General features: G+C 37.7%; 1 protein-coding gene across 4 annotated transcripts in view; it reads left to right on the top strand.

The window, feature by feature from the left end:
- LOC103596914 (nesprin-1) overlaps window positions 1–22,827 on the top strand; it is a 168,877-nt gene that overhangs the window by 6,871 nt on the left and 139,179 nt on the right. For all 4 annotated transcript variants that reach the window (XM_008580689.1, XM_008580690.1, XM_008580688.1 and 1 more), the window contains 5 exons: window positions 3,585–3,752; window positions 3,964–4,125; window positions 11,018–11,212; window positions 12,967–13,140; window positions 16,067–16,258. In XM_008580689.1, the coding sequence (XP_008578911.1) occupies window positions 3,585–3,752; window positions 3,964–4,125; window positions 11,018–11,212; window positions 12,967–13,140; window positions 16,067–16,258 (891 nt within the window). The remainder of the gene's footprint in view (window positions 1–3,584; window positions 3,753–3,963; window positions 4,126–11,017; window positions 11,213–12,966; window positions 13,141–16,066; window positions 16,259–22,827) is intronic.

The raw sequence follows: 22,827 nt of genomic DNA, 5'->3' as shown, positions 1-22,827 counted from the left end.
TTTTAATCTTGCTTTGAGACCTCTTCCCCAGTAACAGGAAAACATTAATTAAATTGCATTATTAATCTAACATACTTGTATGTGATGCTGCAAATTAGGAGAAAATGTCTTTATTTAGTTTGTCAGTTAGCTTTACTCAGGAAGCTGTTAAAAAGCAAACAGATTATGTTTGTGTTGCTGAAACAAATCAATCCCATCATGACTGCCATGTGTTCTTCTCGTACAGTAATATGTTAGAGGACAGTGAAAAATTACAACAATGTGACCAGTAATGCATTGGATTTACAAAATCATCTCTTGAAACTGAGCAAGCCATTTAGAGCCCCTTAACTTCTAGTTTTCAAGTTCAAAATCCTGCACAGGATGTGCACAGCTGTTTCAAGGAGTAGCCAAATATAACTGCTTTATGAAATCACAGCTGTTAAAAAAAGGTTTTGTGCTTGCTGTATCTGTAAGTAGATCTCCATTATACAAGGAACGGATCCCACTCACAGTCAGTGTGTTCTATCTCTGACAGTAGCTATTAGCTAAAATGTAGCAACAATTTAGCTTACTTTAGGGTAGAAATAATGAGGCATCCCCTGCATTTGCTGCAAGCTTCTTAATTCCCCTTACGAACAAGCCAAGACTTAGTTCCATGGAAGAGCTAAGAGAAGTATAGGTTTGAGAAGAGCAATCTTGTAATCGGGAAATCACTGGCCTCCTAGTCAAAAACCTCACACTGGATCCTGCTCTTCCTCCCTAAGCTGAGTGTACCTGGGAAGTCCCTCAACCCCCTCATTTGTAAGTGAGAAGTGACACTACTTAATTTGTGCTGGCCAGTTTGCTTAGTTGGTTATAACACCAAGGTCCAGGGTTCGATCCCTGTACCAGCCAGCCAACAAAAAGAAAAACAAAACAATACTACTTAATTCACAAAATTGTGAAAATTAAATATGATGTTAATCATTAAACTACATTTTAAAGTGGAAAATGCTGATCAAATAGTAGCTACAATTGTTAAAATTTATTTCTTTAGGAATCTACTGGGTAATAACTCTCATAACTTGGGCACCTAAGCAACAAGAGACATATTTCTAAAGGTGATTCCTCACTACAGCAAGTGTTGACTTTATTTAGTAGTTACTTAGAGTACTGATTGATTTATTTTATTTAATTTTCGTAGTCCTCAAATAGATCCAAATTATTCATTTATAAAAGGCGATATATTTTCAAATCTTTTTTAGAAACCAAGAGTTGCCATTTCTGTCTATAGGCATGAGCTACACACACACACACATATACACACAGAACCAGAAAAACAATCTTTTTTTGTAACAAATTTATTTTATTCTTTTTGGGGTCTTCTTTATTTATAATAGGGTATTTAATTTAAAATGTTTACAACATTCGAAGCCACTTTTTGCTTTTTTTGTGGACAGTAACAGCATTCCCTCCACCTATATGAAATAATAGAGTTTACAAAAGTGCTTTCATAGCAGGATTCATCATGAACATATATGCCTGCCTGCTGTTTGCCAAACTTTGTACAGCGTGCTCAGGATGAAAGACTGAAAGCACTGTCCCAGTCTTTAAGGAGCTCACAGTTTCTGTGTGAGAACAGGCAAATGCTTACAATGGAGTGTGGCAAGCGGTGTGACAGAGGGCAGCGCAGAGTGTCATGGGAGGACAGAGAGCGAGCCCCTAAACCAGGCTGGGGTTCAGGCATAGGTCAAGGATGGCCCTGTCGTGTTAAGGGAGGACTATAGGTTAGGCAGTTGGAGTGCACTAGGATCGTGTGAAATGAAGTTTTCAGGCAGAAGGAACCATACGTGGGAAGCTGTGGAGGCAGGAAGAAAAAGGCCCATCAAGGCAACTGCATATAGTTTCAGTGTAATTGGAGAGACATAGGTTTGGAGGAAGAGGAGGGGGAGGAAATGAGACTTGGAAGAATGCAGGAACCACATTATGAGGGAACTTGAATGCCACACAGAAGAATTTGAAAGTCATCCAGAAGCTAATAGTTAACCATTGAGGGAATTTAGCACACACCATGCATATGTACACACACATGCACACACACACAAGTAAAGTTGGCTTGAGTCATTTTGGGGGTTTTCTAAGTGGGTGAAGCAAAGGTTAAAGGGACAAGGGAAACAAGAATGTGGGCAAGAAAGGGGTTTAAGTAACTTTGGACATAGCTGGAAGTACCTGTGGGGAGGGCAGTTCTGTAATGACAGTATTCAAGGGTGCAGAGGACTGAAGTTGAGTAGAAGTGAGTGAGGATCAGTGGATTTGAGCCTATCGAGGTAATCCACCCAAGATGGTGACAGGGTTAGGAGTGAAGAGGAACCAGTCCCATGTTCCAATGTCATCAATAAATGCTGGGGACTTATCTGGAAGCCTCAGCAACAACAACAACAAAAATGGGTGGAAGGTGTCATAGTCACTGAAATGTTACTTCATTTGATGCTCTAAACCATCCAGTGTTGTAGCGATGAGGGACAAGATGTGCACAAGGTATAAGTGACTGGCTGCAATCATATAGCTACTTAGGAGGAGAATTTCAACTATTTCAGGTGTTCTGACTCTAGTCTGAACTCATTCTGCTGCATGCTCCTTCTCCTGCCCTCTTACAGACCCTCCAAACCACCAGGCTGTTTTCTTGGTTTCTCAGATGACTGGGGCCTTCTTCAGTACTTTTTCCCAATACATGATTTTCAATAAGGCTCAGGTAGTTTAAGTGGACATAATTATCTTCAACAGTATGACTGCAAAAACAGAGAACTTGACGATAGCAATTCACAGAATATAAACATGATTCCGCCAATTCAATTTCTATTGAGATGCATATAAATAGTCATAGAAACAACTGAAAACACAACAACTATATGTCTTGATCTAATAAATTTCATTATCATTACTAACTCAATATGTAATGTTACTTATAACCCAAGAGAGTAAAAAAAATTTTAAAGGTGATTGATTTCTTGTGTACTTCCAGGAAATACTTAGAAGAAAATCTTTTTGTTTCTTAGAGTAGTTTTAACTTCCTTATTACATTTTCCCTTATTTGCTATCAAAATAGTTGAATTAATATCTGTAAATAATGAACTCACAAATCGTGGAGATCTGACCACATTTGAAAAATTGCTTTCTACAGATTTAATTTTATTTAAATCAAGTACTTTTAAAAATTATTCAGAACTTTAATCAATACATTAAACAACATTTTAGGAACTAGGTCATTTAGCTTCTCTTCTTTTGCTATACTAGCTAATCAGTCATTAAATACCTGTGTACCACTTAAATACAAAGGATTTTATCAAATTTTTATCAAATATAAAATAAGAATGAATTTTGGCAACTTGAAATATTGGTAACATTGTTTTTTTCTATATAAAACAAAATTCTAAAGCAATTGTAATGTGCTTTGATATGATCTTTAAATTTTTTTTATCCCAAGAATTTACTAACTTTAGTTAGTAGTGCCCAGTGAAAGTGGTAAATCATAGGCCTTTCCTCCCCATGGCAAATAGTCCCCAGAGCGTGTTAATCTAGACTTTGTCTTCCTTCTGAATCTGATGCTGCGCTTCCACTCGCAGGACATTGCATATTACCAAGCCTTGTCTGCTGAGAGGTTGCAGTCAGATGCAGCAAAGGTCCACCCCAGCATGTCAACAGTTCAGGAGTTCTATGAACCAGGACTGGAGCCATCTGCTACTGCCAAACTGGGTGATTTGCAGCGTTCTTGGGAAACCTTAAAGAACGTGGTAAGTCTTTAAGATGTGAAATTGTTTAAGCCCACCAGACACCCCTGACCTTAGCAATTGTCTTATGAAATACATGCAGAAAGTTTACACATCCAGTACACAGTTGAATACCTTCTGTTGGGCCACAGAGGTAAAACAGTGAGGAAATAAATGTTGTAATCTGGAAGATAAGGGGCAAGAAAACTTTGGTAATATCCCTTTTCTTGTTTAGATCAGTGAAAAGCAACGCACACTCTATGAAGCTTTGGAACGCCAGCAAAAGTACCAGGACTCCCTTCAGTCCATCTCTACAAAAATGGAGGCCATCGAGATGAAACTCAATGAGAGTCTTGAGTCCGACAGGAGCCCGGAAAGCCAGATGGCTGAACATCAGGTAAAAATAGCAATGACTTCAGTTTCCTGTATGATTAAATGGGTGCGTTCTTGTGACTGGTTGGCCTGTCAGGGATACATTTGGGGACGGCAGGCTGACTTTTTTTTTTTTTTTTTACTATATCAGTTTTTACACAGTAAACAAAATTCCAAAGGGTGACTGTTTCTACCACTGCTTCAGGGAGGGACCTAAGAAGGAAAAAAAGAAACTCAGACCTTGAATCTAATTAAAGTTACACGCATTGATGTTGCTTTTTTACTCTTATTATACAAAGTGTACTTCCTCACAATTGCCAGATTATTTTGATTTTGTTGTGAGTCATTGCTGTAAGAATAGAAGGTAACGCAGATCTGCCTTCTGTGGGTATTATTGTTTTAAGAAACTTAGCCAGTGTATGCCCAGCACCTCCCCATTGTCGCTTATGGGAATAAGTCTCACACTTCAGTGGGCAAAGAAGCAGTTGAACGTTAAGGGATTCTAGGTTCCAGTCTTGCAAATGTCCCTGATTTGAATCATTTGTTAAAAGGTTATATGAACAAGGCAAACCTTCAGCTTTACATGAAAAACAAAGATGATTATATTAATCTGACTCAGAAAGGTAATGTTAAAAACACATCAATTTAAAATGCGCTCTAAGAAAGATGCATATGTTAAAATCTGGTTAATACTTTAGCAATACTATCAGGTGTGCCTGACGGTATGACACACAGTCTCATTTATATGATATAACTGGGGCATGTATTCACCTATGTATTCAGTCACCACGATACGGAGAAATACTGTCTATCCCTATCCAGGACCTAGGAACATGTGACAGCCCTATTTAAGGTAGAGGAAAAGAAAAATATTTTTAGATGTTAATTAAGAGCTATAATAGCATGGTGTGATAAGTGTTTCTGTCAAGGACAGGGAAATTTATCAGCTTCAAGAGTGAACTCTGTACTTTATGTTTCCTCTACTTTATAGCTGTCTAGTTTGGAAGCCAGGAAAACCTTAGAATACATTGCTGTTCATATGTGTAGTCAGATACAACTGCATTTTTTTGCAATATAAGCCCTTTCAGTAAAACACAAAAATGATAACATTTCATCTAGAGACAGCATATTGAGAAATAGTGGTTTCAGTTTTTTGACATTCTTGTGACTTCTTAAGATAGAGATCAACATGCGTAGCATTCATTTTTAGGCCTTATTTTGGTAAAACTAGAGTGTGCTATAAAAGTATGGAATTGAAATTAACTGTTGTTTGCTTAGTCCATACCCATCATGAGGACACGCAGGGACTCCTGTGACTGTGACGATGCTATTTTCCTCTGAGCTCCACCCATTTTCTTAATAGACTTCTAACTTCCCAAGCCCCTCTCCTTTCCAGAGGGGCCTTGGGGTCTCACAGTCCTCTTTACCTGATGCTCCCATTTTCTAATTGCCAACAGCCACCTCATTTCCATCTGCAGGGATTGTCCCCATTGCCCCAGCATGCTTCTTGGGGTTCCTTGCTTGTCTTCTGTCTTGCACTTTTGTCTGCCCTGCTGTCCCTGCACCTGTGCTTCTCGGTACCTGGAGGAGGGAGGGTGTCCCTCTATTCCATTACTCCTCCTCAGGCCAACTTCGATGGGCTGTTCTTTAAAAGGCCACTTCCTTGGAGCTTCCAAAAGGAATAGAGCATAAATTATTCAACAGCTGGAATAGAGTGAATTTGAGGGCCATACACTCAGATTCTCAGAAGCTAGTGATCCAGGAGAAGGCTTAACTAGTTTGACTCCTTTTTTCTACCTTCAGGTCGTCTCCGCCTTTGTTCAAGGCACATAAGTTTTGTGGCCAAGGTGACTGAGCACAGGTCTCAAAAGACCCTTCACTAGTCCTCACAGGATTTAGGAAGTGCAGGAAAACAGGATGCTGGGGACCTGCCCTTACATTCCAGAGTTTCTCACTGAAAATGCAAATTAGCTCCCAATCAGCACCACTGCCCTCCCTCTCGTCATGAGTGTAAAAACACACACAAACTGAATGCAGAGCAAAATTTTTTCAAGGGATTAAGTGGAAAAAACCCAAAATTGCACATGAATGCTCAGCGTGCAATTAGAAGTGAAGCTGTAACTTTTTTGGTAATTAAGGACAGCCATGGGACTTTTCTTCTTTACTGTGTTGGAAGGGGCAGTTTTAACCATCATAACAGTGAGGAGATGTAGCTAATTCAATGATTACCAGTCATTGGGTCTTAACAATTATATTAATGCTCTAATGAAAAGGAGAGAAAATATAAATAATATATAATGCAATGTCATTTCTCATATCATCACAAATCTAACATTTTCCATCTGACCTACTTTTGCTAGCTTTTGCTGTCCGTGCCTAAGTTCCACAAATACTAGGACAGAGCTGCCCACATGCAAAGCTAATGGTAGCATCATATTTAAATTTGTTCTTAGCTTCTGGCATGGTACTTAAAAAATTCCAAGCACTATTGTAGAATTACTGTTTCAATTCCAACTGAATGGGGGTGAGAAAGTCCAGTATGCTTTTTATATTTCCTAGGAATTACTAGAAATACTTCAATTGTTATTTCTTTGCCACCACTCTCTTGGAAGTATTAGTGTTTCTTTAAAAACTAACCTAATTCCTGCATTTTCCCCCTAAATACGAGTCTAAATCTACTGAATTGGGTGGACTGCTGGGCATTTCCTGTTATCCTCTCTAAATTGTACAGCAGATTCAATTTTCAGACTTTTATGCATTTCATAAGCTGACTTATGGCTGTTCTTAGTGTTAAGCTCTCTGTGATCAGGACTTTCCTTGTCACAGGGCATCTGATGCTTTTTGGAAATATGTTGTCTTTGCCACACTAAGCTCTGTGATGTATAGTAGGCAGCATTGTGAGATTATTTTGTTCTTGTTTTATATTATATAACAACTCAAATAGAGTGTGAAGAAAACTGTGTTCATATAGACAGTTCTGACAGTCAAAACAAAATTCATGTTTTCCTTTGGTGTTGAAGCAAACATGAGCTCTTTGTTTTGCCCTTACTTTTAAAAAAGTTTAGTATTTTAGAGAAGCTCAAGGTACTTCTCTAAACCATGTAAGTGTCATACACATGCCCTCCTTGTAATCACAAGTTAGAAACCCAAAAAGATGTGCGTTTCATCTTCCTCTCCTTATTTTTGAATCAGATATTGTGGGGGAGCTGTTGGCTCCCAGCTCTTGTGCTCAGAGTTACAAAAGAGAAGACAAATTTAAATGCTGGATCTTTTTTCTTTTTCTTTATTATTGAAATTGAAGTGAAATTCACATAGCATAAAATTAACCATTTTAAAGTATGTTATTTAGTGGCATTTGGTACATTCACAATGTCATACAACCACCACCTCTATCTGGTTCCAGAACATTTTCATAACCCCAGAAAAAAACCTCAGAACCATTGAGCTTGGCTGCTGGATCTTGAAATTAGAAACTCTAGTTACCTTCCAAAAATATCCGCTCTCCCTTAAGAGGAAACTGAAGCATGGATAGAGAGGCCTGCCTCTAGCAGGATGAAAACTAACTAGCACTTTGTACAGAAAACAGAAAGGAGGTTGTGGGCTAGAGTGGTGGGAGGTTGATAAAATGAGATCGAGCCAGGACTTTGGGGAGACACAGAGTTTAAAAATTTGGAATAGCAACAGGAGTGGGTAGGAGGCACTATAAATGTAATGTGTGTAGAAAAACACAGAGGATAGGGTGAGAGTGAATATGGTGTGAACTCATGAAGAGTCTGTTCTTGCTTATATGGAAGGATCAGTGCAAAAAGGACATAACGAGGTCAGAATAATTATGGCGAAAGCTTTACAGTCAGACCAAATAATATGGGTGTTATACTTTTAGCATTCAGGTACCAAAAATGACTATAAAATAGTAGAAAATAACTTGCTGGGTGAAAAATAGTTTGAATGTATAATGAATAGTACCAGTTTGTAAATTCAATGCAATCACATTAAAAAATCCCAGCAAGTATTTTTTTTTTTTCCTTTTTGTCTTTTTTTGTGACCGGCAATGGATCGCAACCCTCAGTGTTGCACCCGTACCGGACTGGGACCGGCAACGGGATCGCAACCCTCGGTGTTGCTCCCGCACCTCACTCAGCCAGTGAGCGGGAACCAGTCTGCAGGAAAGGGTTCTCTGAAGATGTGACAATTAACCCAAGGTGCAAAGGATGGAGAGAGCCATGACACTTCCAGCCTGAGAATAGAGAGAGCTGGGGCCTTGGAGTAACTGAGGAAGGCAGCGATGTAGAGAGCAAGAAAGGAGCGTGGTACAAGAGACAGGAAGGCTGGGAACATACAAATATGGAACAAAGTCTGGATTTTGTTTTACAGGCAAGGTACCATTAAATATTTTAAAGCAGGGGAATGACAGGATCTGATTTACATTTCTAAAAAGTCACTGTAATTGCTTCCTAAGGTAATGGATTGGAGAGACAAGAATGTCAGCGGGTAGACCCATCAGTAGATGTTACAGCAATTCAAACAAGAGAGGAAATTGACTTCGGCTTTGGGCGGGGGACAGTGGAGATATGCAGATATGTGAGATACACTTTGGAGGTAAAAGCAGTAGGATTCAGCCATGGATTGGATGTAGTGAGTAAAGGAGAGGCAGGTGTGGGGAATGACTCCTGATCTCCAGCTTGAGCCGTGAGGAGAAGGGAGGTGGAGGGTGGGGAGGAGGCAGGTTTATACTGAATAGATGGAAACGCCCATGAACTGGGGGAGTTGAGTACACAGGCCTGAAATTTAGGACAGGGGTCTGGCTTAGTTAGGGACCTTTGCTGAGCACCTTTGGAAGTGCTCAGCATTAGGAAGCATTTGTGGCTTTGGAAATGATGACCTCACCTGGAGAGACTGTGAAGAGAGAAATGAGGGCCTGGAAATCGGCCCTGAGAAACTTCCCATTTGGGATTGGATAGACAAGGAGAAAAATGAGGAGGGTGTCATGGTGTAGAAACAGGTTACAGATTTTCTCCCGTCTTGTATAATGTGAAAGTGATGCATTTGATTTCAGCATAGAATGGGAGACTCTTGGACGTTGTTGATTATACTCCCCTCTCATTACAGATGAGCCTGTTGAATACCAGAAGGGTTAGTTAACTTTAGTAGCAGCAGGGCGGAGGTCAACAGGGCTTGGAAATGTTCTGTTTCTTGATCTGGGTGGCAGCTGCAGGGAATGTGCAGTTTGTGAAAATTCACAGAGCTGCACATTTGTAGTCTGTGCACTTTTCTAGGTGTATACAATAAGGTCAATATGATGGTTTATTTTAAAAAATCAATTGGACTTGACACACGATTAAGAGAAGGTTTTGTTGTTGTTACGTGGGTTTTTGGTATTTGTTGACAGTCCACTGAGAAAGCTTATAGTGAAGCCCATTGTCCTAAGGAAAAGATAGGAATTATGCAAATAAGAGCACATTGGAAACTGAAATATTAGTGAATATAAAGCCCGTGTTAATTAAAGTCATGGTTGCATCTCTAGTGGTAGTGCCTGTTTTTCCAACACACCATTCAAATCCTAAATAAGAATTTCTCCTGTGAAGATTCCAGCTAAAGAGCAAGTCATAAAATACCAAAAATGAAAAATAAAAACCATGTATAATTGTGATGGATGTTAAACAGAAAAACAGGGTACTATTGAGGGAAAAAATGATCAAGATTTTCTCTAGATTAGGTGGTCAGGAAAGGGTTCTCTGAAGATGTGACAATTAACCCAAGGTGCAAAGGATGGAGAGAGCCATGACACTTCCAGCCTGAGAATAGAGAGAGCTGGGGCCTTGGAGTAACTGAGGAAGGCAGCGATGTAGAGAGCAAGAAAGGAGCGTGGTACAAGAGACAGGAAGGCTGGGAACATACAAATATGGAACAAAGTCTGGATTTTGTTTTACAGGCAAGGTACCATTAAATATTTTAAAGCAGGGGAATGACAGGATCTGATTTACATTTCTAAAAAGTCACTGTAATTGCTTCCTAAGGTAATGGATTGGAGAGACAAGAATGTCAGCGGGTAGACCCATCAGTAGATGTTACAGCAATTCAAACAAGAGAGGAAATTGACTTCGGCTTTGGGCGGGGGACAGTGGAGATATGCAGATATGTGAGATACACTTTGGAGGTAAAAGCAGTAGGATTCAGCCATGGATTGGATGTAGTGAGTAAAGGAGAGGCAGGTGTGGGGAATGACTCCTGATCTCCAGCTTGAGCCGTGAGGAGAAGGGAGGTGGAGGGTGGGGAGGAGGCAGGTTTATACTGAATAGATGGAAACGCCCATGAACTGGGGGAGTTGAGTACACAGGCCTGAAATTTAGGACAGGGGTCTGGCTTAGTTAGGGACCTTTGCTGAGCACCTTTGGAAGTGCTCAGCATTAGGAAGCATTTGTGGCTTTGGAAATGATGACCTCACCTGGAGAGACTGTGAAGAGAGAAATGAGGGCCTGGAAATCGGCCCTGAGAAACTTCCCATTTGAGATTGGATAGACAAGGAGAAAAATGAGGAGGGTGTCATGGTGTAGAAACAGGTTACAGATTTTCTCCCGTCTTGTATAATGTGAAAGTGATGCATTTGATTTCAGCATAGAATGGGAGACTCTTGGACGTTGTTGATTATACTCCCCTCTCATTACAGATGAGCCTGTTGAATACCAGAAGGGTTAGTTAACTTTTTCAGTCACTTTGGTCAGTGACACAAACCGTTTCAAAATCAGAAACGTCCTGGCGTTCAGTCTCATATTTTCATTTGGAAACTCAGGTGATGAGGCCCCCTGTTTGGGTTAAATGACTTCCCAGTGGAACGTCTTCCACTCCTCTCAACCGATGTGAGACTCCGTCGAGAAACTGGATGCAGGCGTGTGATTCCACAGTCTTCTTTTCTACAGGCTCTGATGGATGAGATTCTCATGCTCCAGGAAGAAATCAGTGAGCTGCAGTCATCCCTGGCAGAGGAGCTGGTGGCCGAGTCGCGGGAGTCTGACCCCGCGGAGCAGCTGGCTCTGCAGTCCACCCTCACTGTCTTGGCCGAGCGAATGGCCACCATCAGGATGAAAGCGTCAGGGAAACGGCAGCTTTTGGAGGTGACGAGTAGCTCTGAAGTTGCCCTGAGTCAGCTCTTAAAGTTGTGTTAACAAGTCTGCGGGTTACTTAGGTGATCTACATTTTTATTGTTTCCCACTCTGAGAAGCGGGCGTTGTGTTTCAAGAACAAAGCCCCAGTCAGTTGCAGCCATGAATGTGTCCTCTCACCCCTTTCTGACTTATTTCAGGCATGAAATATTGAGAATGTGGGAAGCAAGCACTTGCTTAGACGTGAACCTTGTGAAGAATAACGAGAAGCGGGCGTTGTGTTTCAAGAACAAAGCCCCAGTCAGTTGCAGCCATGAATGTGTCCTCTCACCCCTTTCTGACTTATTTCATGAAATATTGAGAATGTGGGAAGCAAGCACTTGCTTAGACGTGAACCTTGTGAAGAATAATGGTAGAAGGTTTTCAGAATGATTTGCTATGTTTAAATAAGAGCATTTAATGAATGATATTACTAATACTCTTAACAGATAAATCCTACTTAGTCTCTGGGAGCCAATTCAAACATATCAGTTCATGAAAATACATTTGCAATTCTGGTCGTCATGTTACTTAAATATTATTTAACATAGAGACAAATTTTGTCAGCAATAATATACGTGTTAAAAATCAGCTATTTCCCCTTTTATTTGATCTCTTATGATTCTTGGTCCTAAGCATATACAATGTTCATGTCGTTGCTCCTGTAATTTGGTTAGACTGGAGGCTCCAGAAAGACCTCTGTAGTGCCTGTCTTCTTTTATCTCCAGGCATGAGAGCTCGTCTGGCATATAATTGGTTCTCAATACCCTTCTTATGATATGGACTGAATATTACTTTATTTAGCTGTCGATTATACCATAATTCAATTTATCATGGCCCTATAGTTGGGTGTGTAGGGCTCTTTCTAGTTTTACCTATTGTAAGATTAGTCAAATCATATGCTCCTATATTTATTCTGGAGAAATCTAAAATCAGTGTGTCCACCCTACTTAGTAATCTCCATTTTTTTAAGAAAAATTCAATTTAAAAATAATAATAATGAGTTACGAATAAAATAATTTTTAAAAGAATATATCAGAGTCCCTTATCTTAAAAGTTAACTCTGAGTTCATTTGTATTGCCCCCATTCACTCTATCCAAAACTTGCGAGGTTTTAAAATGAAGTGATTCATCTGGATTTTTTGTTAATATGAATTATTTGTAATCATTGAAAAAACCCAGAGTTCTAACCTAAAAATTTGGATTTTTGCCTTCATTTGTGACACAAAAAACATTGGGACATGGCTTCCCATGGGAATCAATTGCCTGAAACTGCATTTTAGGTGGGCTGCCCTTTTAGGTGGGCTGTGCTTTCTTCAGTTTTATACAGTCCTCACCACCCCCTGCCATTTCCCAGACATTGGGGTCAAGTGTCTATTGCCATTTACCAACTGTTCTAGTCCTTGGCTGATTTCCATCATTCACATTACTGCTTGGTCCTACCAGGTATATTATTTAACAGCATCTTGTTCAACTCTAGGTACACATTAGAATTATCGGGGAAGCTCTTGAAAAATATTGATCTTGAGACACATGCACAGAAATTCTGATTTATTGCTCTGAGGCATGATCTAAGTAAGCATAGGTTGTTTTTTGTTTTTGTTTTTGTTTTAATTTCACAGGTGGTTCATATGTGTAGCCAGGGCTTGGAACCATTGCTTTATTATGTTAAATCTCAAAGAATTCACCTTATGGTGACCTATGTTAAATTCTACTTAATTCTTTAGGAGAAGTTAAATGATCAGCTGGAGGAACAGAGACAGGAACAGGCCCTGCAGAGGTATCGCTGTGAAGCCGATGAGCTGGACCACTGGCTCTTGAGTACCAAGGCCACTCTGGACGTTGCACTGGGTACATCCAAGGAGCCCATGGACATGGAGGCCCAGCTGGTGGACTGCCAGGTACAACAGTGGTCTCAAAGGAATATGCTAATATCACAAAGCACATTTTTTAAATGCAGAAAACAGACTGGTAAAAAGGCTTGGTATGGGTACATGATTTTTCACAACCCACTGACTTTTTATATTTAGAGAATAGAGAAGCAATACATTATAGAAAAGCTTAAATGAAATCCAAACTTGGAATTAGTTTTTGAAAAGATTTACCAATAGTATCTTCTCTTTAGAATATCTTCAACTTCCTAAAGGACATTGTTAAAGAGCACAGATATCAAAATACTTAAAATATCTCTCTTTAGTGGCTAACAAGGGATACAAACCCAATGAGAAGAATTAGCACCACCAAGTCAGACTGTGAATAAAAACACCCCCAGGAAGTGCCCCTAGGTGCTCTCTTGCAGTTTTGGCAGCCGGCCAGTAAGGGGATCTGAACCCTTGATCTTGGTGTTATAACACTGTGCTCTAATGAAATTTTGGCTCTAATCCTGATATATAAAAACGTTTCCAACTCTCAGTTTTAGGCAGACAGAGAGACGGACATGGGAAGGTTATCTTTGGGAGGAGAGACTTTGCTTACTCCCATGTTAGATCTCTAGAAATGAATGAGAGGTAGTTGCACTGAGGTTTTTATTCTAATACTATTTTCTTACCTCTTTATTGTGGAAATTTCCAAACATGTACATAAGCATAGAGAAAAGATAATGATTTCCTGTGTACCTATCATCGACCCTCAATGATTATCAGCATATTAGACTCCACAAATGGTGAAGTATGCCTTAACAAGCTCTTTCATTTAATTAACTAGGAAATATCTAGAAAACCTTACCTAATCTGCACGGTTAAATATCGTATGCACAACTTCGTATTTATCCCTTTGGAATCAGAGGAAATACTCAAAAATCATTAATTAATAAACACCACCTTTAAAAAAAATATTTAGTACACCATTTTGGTCATTATGGTTTGAGATTCAAGATGCTATCATCATCTGGACTTCTAAGTGCCTTAGGAAATTTATCTATGTGTATTCAAAGCATTATTGTCCTCTGCCTTGATTATTTAGTACACCATTTTGGTCATTATGGTTTGAGATTCAAGATGCTATCATCATCTGGATTTCTAAGTGCCTTAGGAAATTTATCTATGTGTATTCAAAGCATTATTGTCCTCTGCCTTGATGATAGAGAATAATTGGAGAGCCACATGTGACTGTTTTCTTTTTTTTTCAGAAAAGAGTCATATTTTTAGCATTCTCTTAGCACTTGAAATTACCACCCAAAGTAGCATGTCAAAATTATGTTTTGTTATTCCTACCATCCCTCTCTTTTGGATCTATCTATTTTTATAGTAATGTGTAAAGTCCATAATTCAGATAATATATTTTAGGACTTTCACAAAGTATTAAGGTAGTATTTGCCATACTTTAAGAAACCAGAAGTATATGAAATCACACAAGTACACATCAGTTTACTAAAACCTACTATGTAATTAATTACTACATTAAATTAATTACATTTTTATTAAAATCTAGTATTTAAGTCTGTTAAAATCTAGTCAATTAAAATGTAGTATTAAGCCAGTCATATGATAATTATAACTGTGGCTGTTACGCAGGATTGGAATCACATGATGACTTTTGTGGGCCTGGGAAGTTTGCCTTGGTACGTCTCTCTCCCCATTGAAAATACTAAAAATTATATATTTATTTTAGAGCTGCTATGGTACAAAGACTAATCTGAAGGGGACTCATTATTATATACTCCATACTACTATATTCATTTTTTTCTTCGATTTTAAAAGAAATTAAAATTAAACATTTTCTTGGGCCTTTAAAAATATTTTAGGGATCCTCACCACTGTGCCTAATTTAGAGAAATCAACTCTGCCTAGAATTATATTAATTTTTCAAAAATAATTATCAGGAAATCATCCTTTAATCCCTTTTTCGCTCTTCCATTTCATTCTAGTTTTTTGGTTTGAAGTTATATATATTCTTAAAAGTTGGGGTTGGTCATTTGGTTAGAGCGTGGTGCTAATAACACCGAGGTCCAGGGTTTGATCCCTGTACTGGCTGGTCACCAAAACAAAACAAAGCAAAAGTTGGCAGGATGTCGATAATTCTGATTTTGTACAGGAAAATACAATATCTTTTCTCATTAATAAATTATTTGATTGAATATAAATAGAAAGTACATTTCAGAAAGATCAGAATATAAAAACAGATTGCTTTTATAGAAAATAAAGTGATTTGTTGTTGGGTTTTTCCCCTAGTCTTTTTTTCTGTTTGTTTTTTTTTGTTGTAAGTCCTACCTTGGAAGAAGGGAGACTATTTTGCTATGTCTCTGGATTTGGTTTCCATTTGAAAGGAAAACCCTGTAGCACTAGAGAGTGTCACAAAAAGTTAAAGGAGAATTTTAAGGAAAACTTTTAGAAATGTGAAGTTAAAAGCATCATATTTAAAAAAAAGAAATATAAAAGAGCAGCAACCTGAAAATATATTGACCCAAAGAATCACTGTTTTGAAAGGGAGAATCCTCTTCAAATTAACAAGGAAAACATTGATCATGTGATGTCTTTACTTTTATTAGCTAGAAGTGTCATAACCTAACACAAAAATAAAATGATAATAATAATGGAATAACACTAAGGCAATGGCCTTTTCTCCTTATCTGTTGGCTATATAAAATGGGCTTTCCATTTGTTTTTTCCTTTGTGTTTTTCATTATATAATATCTAATCTTTAAAAAGAGAAAAATTAAGAAGCTCAGGCAATTAAAAAAAATTTGTATACTCTTCTTCTAGGCTGCAAAAAAACACGAAAGCCTGATTGTTTGGTGAAAGACTACAGAAGGAATGTGTTTTGCTCTGTCAAAGTCTTCGCAGAGACCAGCAGAATGTGTGAATTTCATCTTTATTTCTGTTATTACAGAACATGCTTGTGGAAATAGAGCAGAAGGTGGTGGCCTTATCGGAGCTCTCAGTCCACAATGAAAACCTGCTGCTGGAGGGCAAGGCCCAGACGAAAGACGAGGCTGAGCAGCTGGCAGTGAAGCTGAGGACACTCAAGGGGAGCCTCCTGGAGCTGCAGAGAGCCCTGCATGACAAGCAGCTCAACATCCAGGTGGGGGCTCCAGCCTCAGGCCCACAGCGGGACCTTGCATGCCTCTTCTGTGCTTAAGTGTGGACCTGCTTTACTCAAACATTTTAGCATGCTATTTGAATTTTACACTCTGACTTTGGCATAAATTTTCAAACAGGTTCTGTAAGTCTTGAGTCCATAGACCAAGGACTGCAGTGTGGGAAAAGAAAAAAACTGAAAATAATTATGCAAAAAATTTAAACATAGCTCATGGATGAAGATATGCTGACACTTTTACCTTTCTCTTTTATTTCTCCTATATTCTACTTGTTAGATATACTCAGACTGTCTTGTTTAGTGCCCACAACTTTAGAATTGTCATTTATTCCAGGTGAATTTAAACATTTTACTACCATATATTGATCTTAACGTTCCCTAATAGTGATTTTCATTTTATATTGCTAGAGCATTTTGGGGTAATATCTGCCTGACATATCTTTTAACTTTCCTTTGATTTCAACCTCCCTGTGTCCTTATGTTTTAGGTTTGTTTCTTATAAAGAGCATTTAGCTATATTTTGTTGGTCCTAACATTCATCTAATCAGAAAAATCTCTGACATTTAGAGGGCAAGTTTAGTCCATTTAAATTTTTTGTGATTATTGATATTTCTGGACTTTTATTATTTTTTTAGTTTAGTTTTTGTTTTCTTGTTTTGTCTTGCAGTTTCTATTCTTTCTCCTTCTTAACCTTCATTTTTAAGTGACTTCGTGTTTTTATTTGCTTTTTGTCCCCTCTACTTTTTATCGTGCATACCTAACAAATTCTAAGTCAACATCTTTATCTCCAGATCAATATAAGAATTTTAGAATCCTTTCACTCAGTTTCTCCCCATGCATCTTGCATACCATTCTCGTTCAGTATTTTAATTTTGTTTTTTTAAATCTCTATAAATTAGATACTACCATGAGTGTTGTCCTAGGCCAAAAGTAAGAAAATATTTACTGAGTAGCTACTCTATGCTAGCTATTATTTTATGTGATAGAGTGAGGGAGCATGGGGGAGAAGGAATAGCTAGGTCAGTAGTTTAGTTTTGGACAAGTTAAGATTGAGATGAGTCACAATTGGCATTCAGAGGAGAGACCTAGACTTCAATCATCACCCTCTAGGTGGTACTTAAAGGCATAAGATTTGAGGAACTCAACAAGGGTGCAAGGATAGGTCAAGAAGACTAACCCCCAGAACCAAGCCCTGGGGCATAGAATTTTGGAAGATGACTGGCTTATTAAAAATAAATAGAGAATTCATAACTTTCATATATAAAACACGCTAGGGAAATAATGTCTAATAATTTTTGATCTATAATATCAATAAAATATGAAATATTTAGAATATCAACAAATAGCACTTTAAAATTTAAGAACAAAACAACCTTTTTGGAAAACAGCATGGAGATTTCTCAAACAACTACAGACAGAGCTACCATATGTTCCAGCAATCCCACTACTGGGCATATAACCAAAGGAATGGAAATCATCATGTTGAAGGGATACCTGCATGCCCATGTTCATTGAGGCTCTATTTACAATAGCCAAGGTATGGAAGCAACCTAAATGTCCATCGACAGATGACTGGATAAGGAAAATGTGGTATATATACACAATGGAATACTACTCAGCCATAAAAAATAATGAAATTCTGCCATTTGTAGCAATGTGGATGAGTCTGGAGAAAATTATGTCAAGTGAAATAAGCCAGACAAGGAAAGAGAAATACCACATGTTCTCATGTATAACTGGGTGCTAAGAAAGAAAGAAAGGAAGAAAAGACATAAACAATTTCTTGAACTTTCAGAATACAGAGATGGGGGTGATGTAGGGTGGGGTTTAGGGAGGGATAGTTTGGATAAAGGGCATAAAGAAAAATCATGATTTGTAATAATAATATTCTTATAATAAATAATACTAAAAATAAATAAATAATTTTTTTAATTTAAAAAAAGAACAAAACCATGAAAAAATGAAGATTCACTTATTTTTAGTTAGGAATGTAATATTTTAAAGATGCCAATTCTTTCTCAATTAACACATCAGTTTAAGTTATTCTCAACTGAAATATTAACTGCAGATTTTTGGAAAGTGACAAAATGATACACAATGGTACCAGAATTACCTGGAAAAAGAATAATGTGAAAATAATCATAAAATTCTAAAAATGAAGAGTTATGAGGGGTTTTAGTCTTATCATATATTTAAATACAATATTGCAATTATTAAAATAGTTTGGCATTGGCACAATAAATACATGAGCAAAAAAATTAAATGGAATAAATATTCCAGAAACAGATCTCAGTCTATAAGGGAATTTGATGAATGTTTAAGGTGGCATTACAAATCAGTGAACAAAATGTGCCTCACCCTAAATAATAAATAGGCAAATCATTTGAAATATGACAAACTGAATTTTCTACCCCATTTTTTATAGAAAAATGCATCACAGATGGATCAAAGATTTAAATGTAAAAATTTCATTAAACCTGAAAAGTACTCGATGTATGAGGGGTTTTTTTTTTATTTACTATTTTTTTTCAACAGAAACTTATTCTTTCACAGTTCTTTTTTTTTTTTTTTGATGGCTGGCTGGTATGAGGATTTGAACCAGCCTGTTTTTTTGGTTTTTTGTTTTTTTAAAATTTTAGGATAGGAGGAATCTTTGCCAGCATACATTGACTTCAGTATTTTATAGTTTCTTTAAAACTACTGCAGGAAAATAAAAAAGTTCTGTATGACCAAAAAAAAAAAAAAAAAGAAAGAAAGAAAACAAACCAAAACAAATTAACCAAGTTAAAAGTTATAGACAAACAGGGAAACTATGCAATTCACAAATCTTTTGTAAATCAACAAGAAAAGATTATCTAATAGAAATACAGACAGAAGATATGAAGAGATAATTCAAAGGAAAAGGAATACAAATGGCCAATGAACATATGGAAAGATGTTTAGCCTCCCTGTTGGATAAATAAATGAAAATAGAAACAAAATTACAGCTTTTCACTTTAAATTTACATACTTTAAAATGCCTGTGTAATCTGACTTTATAATTAAAGCTAAAAGAAAAATGTTAAAAATGTTAGAATTGAACAAAACTAGAATGATTTCCTAACTGTAAAAGTACACAACAAATTACTTAGTTTTATAAAAAAAGTATCATCGGTCTAATGTGTAATGCTTTTTTTTTTTCCAGTGGTGGTCTATGAATGAACTTAATCTCTAAAGAAGCTAAAAGAAAGGAGGGAAGTCTTTAGAGTTTCATTTTTGATATAGCTATCATTTAGAAATCTCTTATCCTCCCCTGCCCCTCGAGGCAGATGAATGAACTTAATCTCTAAAGAAGCTAAAAGAAAGGAGGGAAGTCTTTAGCGTTTCATTTTTGATATAGCTATCATTTAGAAATCTCTTATCCTCCCCTGCCCCTCGAGGCAGGTAGGAAGGGCAGGGGTAGCCTGATACTCTCACCTGCACATCCAGGGACTAAACAAGGCAGATCGCACATGTTCTGGGCCTCAGGGCCTGGGAAAGGCATACGCATGAGTGAAGCAGGCCCCATCAGGCCTTTGGCAAGCTGGTCTCATGTCTAAGAAGCAGCTGTTACTCAGGGTCAGCTATTGTCATACAAGAATTTACAAACATTAATTCTAAATTTTTGAAATAATTTGAGTGTCAAATAAATCATATCCACAAGCTGGGATTGGTTCTCAGGCCATCACTTTGCAACAGTGGTTCTGAATTCTCCCCATGCTGGTCCCACCAGTTATAAATGAGGTGACATGGAGCAAGATCCTTGAACTTTCCCCTTCTTGCAGACTGGTTTCCTCATCTGTAGCATAGGTATAATAATGATAGTGTTTAACTTAAAAAATTGTCCTGAAAACTTTGTTGCAAGTAAAGCTTGTAATAAATGCACAAATTGCAGCAATTATAATCGTTAGTAACAACCACTAACTGTTTCCAAACCATATTCTTCGGGAGGAAAGGAACTCTGACATGATGAAAAGCTGGGCTGAACAGCTGATAATGCCTGTGCTCACCACACCCAGCAGGCCCTGCCCATGGCCACGGGGATTGTTTACACTGAGTGAAGTCCATATGCTGCCCAGTGTAAGCGTTTTTGAGGTGCTGCTATGTGACGTGTAAACACAGAAAGATGGGATAGTGTTTTACCGCATTAAAATGGGTCACTGTTTACTCTTAAAATATCCATAAATTCCATCATCTTTCATCTAAAGAAGTTTCCAGCATATAAAATATTGATGGGTTTTTTGGTAATAATTAGAGCTTGTTGAGATTATTTTTCTGTCTGTGGGAATAAAAGGCTCCCTGTTTACATTATGGTTGCCATGAAAAGAATCATTTTCCTTCACATAGAAAAGTAAAAATAACTCGAGGTTGATCTGGAATGTTAATTGGGGAAAAAGATATCTTCCATTAAGTGCAGATATTGGTAAGTTTGTGTCTTTTAATTGGGGCTTGCCTGACTCAGGAGGGCTGGAACACTTTCCTAAGTCTTACATGGCTGTAAGTGCACAATTTCTAACAGCTGTGTCTGTAAAATAGTAATACCTATTTCTTTCAATCTTTTGATCTAATTGGACTCACATTGGTATCAATGAATAACCAATCTCTTTTAATCCCCAAACAGACTTTCTATACATGAAGAGATACGGACTTTACAGGCATCTCTTGAATTACATGGTATCTTCCTTTGTAAGAAAATTAAGTCAGGGTTGGCTAGTTAGTTCAGTTGGTTAGAATGTGGTGCTGATAACACCAAGGTCGAGGGTTTGATTCCTGTACCAACTAAATGCCAAAAAAATAAAGCTTAGGTCATTTTCACACATTATCATCCATCAACAGCACAGAGAGTTTGCCCTATATAAATAATAAAATGCTTTATAAAGAAATATTTTACTTAATGTATAGCATTTCCCAGTCTTCACTAATCTTCCAAGGAATGTTCCTGGCAAAAGTGGTTACTATCCTAGTATTTCCAAAATAAACAGCTTACATAACCCTACCCAGTGGGGACTGTGGTGACAGAAGCCACCTTATTTCCTATTCCCTAGATATGAAAGAAAACTGTTAACACACTTCAGAGAAAGTAATTACCATAATTTTGTTCTTTCTGACAGTTCCTTCTCATCCCAAGAGAACAAAGAATGAAATTTGAACTGGATTTTTAATTATTTTTTTCTTTCTGAGGTCCGAGTCTTATGTTTCAAAATGACTTATTATCAGTCTGAAAAATTCCTTAACTGAAAAGCCGAACCTAACCACATGGAAAATACTTACTAAACATCTGCTTTTGATGCTGCATAATTTTTTTCTCTAAAGCTGCAGTATCTATCAGTCAGATATAATCCCCTTCTTAGATTTTAAGTCTTAGAATCTGAATGTATGTCTGTGCATGTAAAAGTAAGTTGTTCTTAAGACCTAATATTTCAATTGTTGTTTTTACAAGCACAGAACTAGTGTGAGGAATTTGAAAGAAACACTCTCAATCACATGATAGTAACCTGAGTCGGAGGGTACGTTGGCACCAAGTGCTGTGAGAAGTTACCAGAGGAGTATTCAGGCTGGGCTCCGAGAAACAAACCTGTGCTGAAAAAAGCAGAGAGGATGTGGCCCGGATCCCACAAAAGAACGTCACCAGGTCATGTCCAGGGCCACTATTTTGTCAGCCGGAGTGGCTCTGAGTGGGGAAAGCTTTCAATCTCATATACCGACTTCTTGAGGTCATTCTCTACAGGTCCCTTTAACCCCCCGTTTTCTCCTTGGCTGGAAAAGCCAGGATCATTTAGAGCTTATTCTCAGAAGATGGTGCATTCTTAGATGGGAGAGAATCTGTTTCATGCAGAAAACTGTTACACTTCTCACTGTGTAACGGAGACAAAAAAAGGATTACTCAGAGTATCATGAATGAGATGAGAAGCCCAACGGGGCTGCACCTCAGCAACTCCTCTGTTAGGAGAAAAGTGGGTGCAGCCCCGATTCAAAGTTAGCTTCTGTTTTTTATTGTAATGACAAGGAAATTTCACAAGAAAAATCAGTTGATTCAATCATTACAAAAGGACACAAGGACATGGGAAGTGTTACAAAAGTTATCTATGGCTAAGTATAGCTTAAACAATGGAAACTAGTAACATCAGTAAAATTAACAATGTGACATTCCAAAGTACAATTTGTGAAAAGCAAATTTGGTCAGACTGGCTCATTATCTAAAGTGTAACCTCTCCTTAAATGATATAAGTAAAAGTTGTATTCTTATGATAAAATCTATGTATAATTATCTCTAAAGTTTACACCAACAAACAGCTTGCCCCTAGCAAACATTTTTTCACATCTTTCCCTTCAGAAACTCTTAAAATCTCTTAACAGGATCTGTATGACAACCACCTGTTAGCTCTAAAATCATTAAAGTATACAATCCCATACCTAAGCAGTGATTAGAGTTGATTAGATGGGCTGTTGCCCTCGATCTGTAGGCTGTGGCCTCCTAATACAAGGACTTTTACCCCATATATGCATTTACCTAAAAATCCTGTTCCAAAATCAAA

Source organism: Galeopterus variegatus, unplaced genomic scaffold (genome assembly GCF_000696425.1).
Source record: "Galeopterus variegatus unplaced genomic scaffold, G_variegatus-3.0.2 Scaffold2146, whole genome shotgun sequence".
Taxonomy (NCBI): Eukaryota; Metazoa; Chordata; class Mammalia; order Dermoptera; family Cynocephalidae; genus Galeopterus; species Galeopterus variegatus.
Note: the sequence above shows the minus strand (reverse complement) of the source record. Positions and strands in the feature narration are given on the sequence as shown.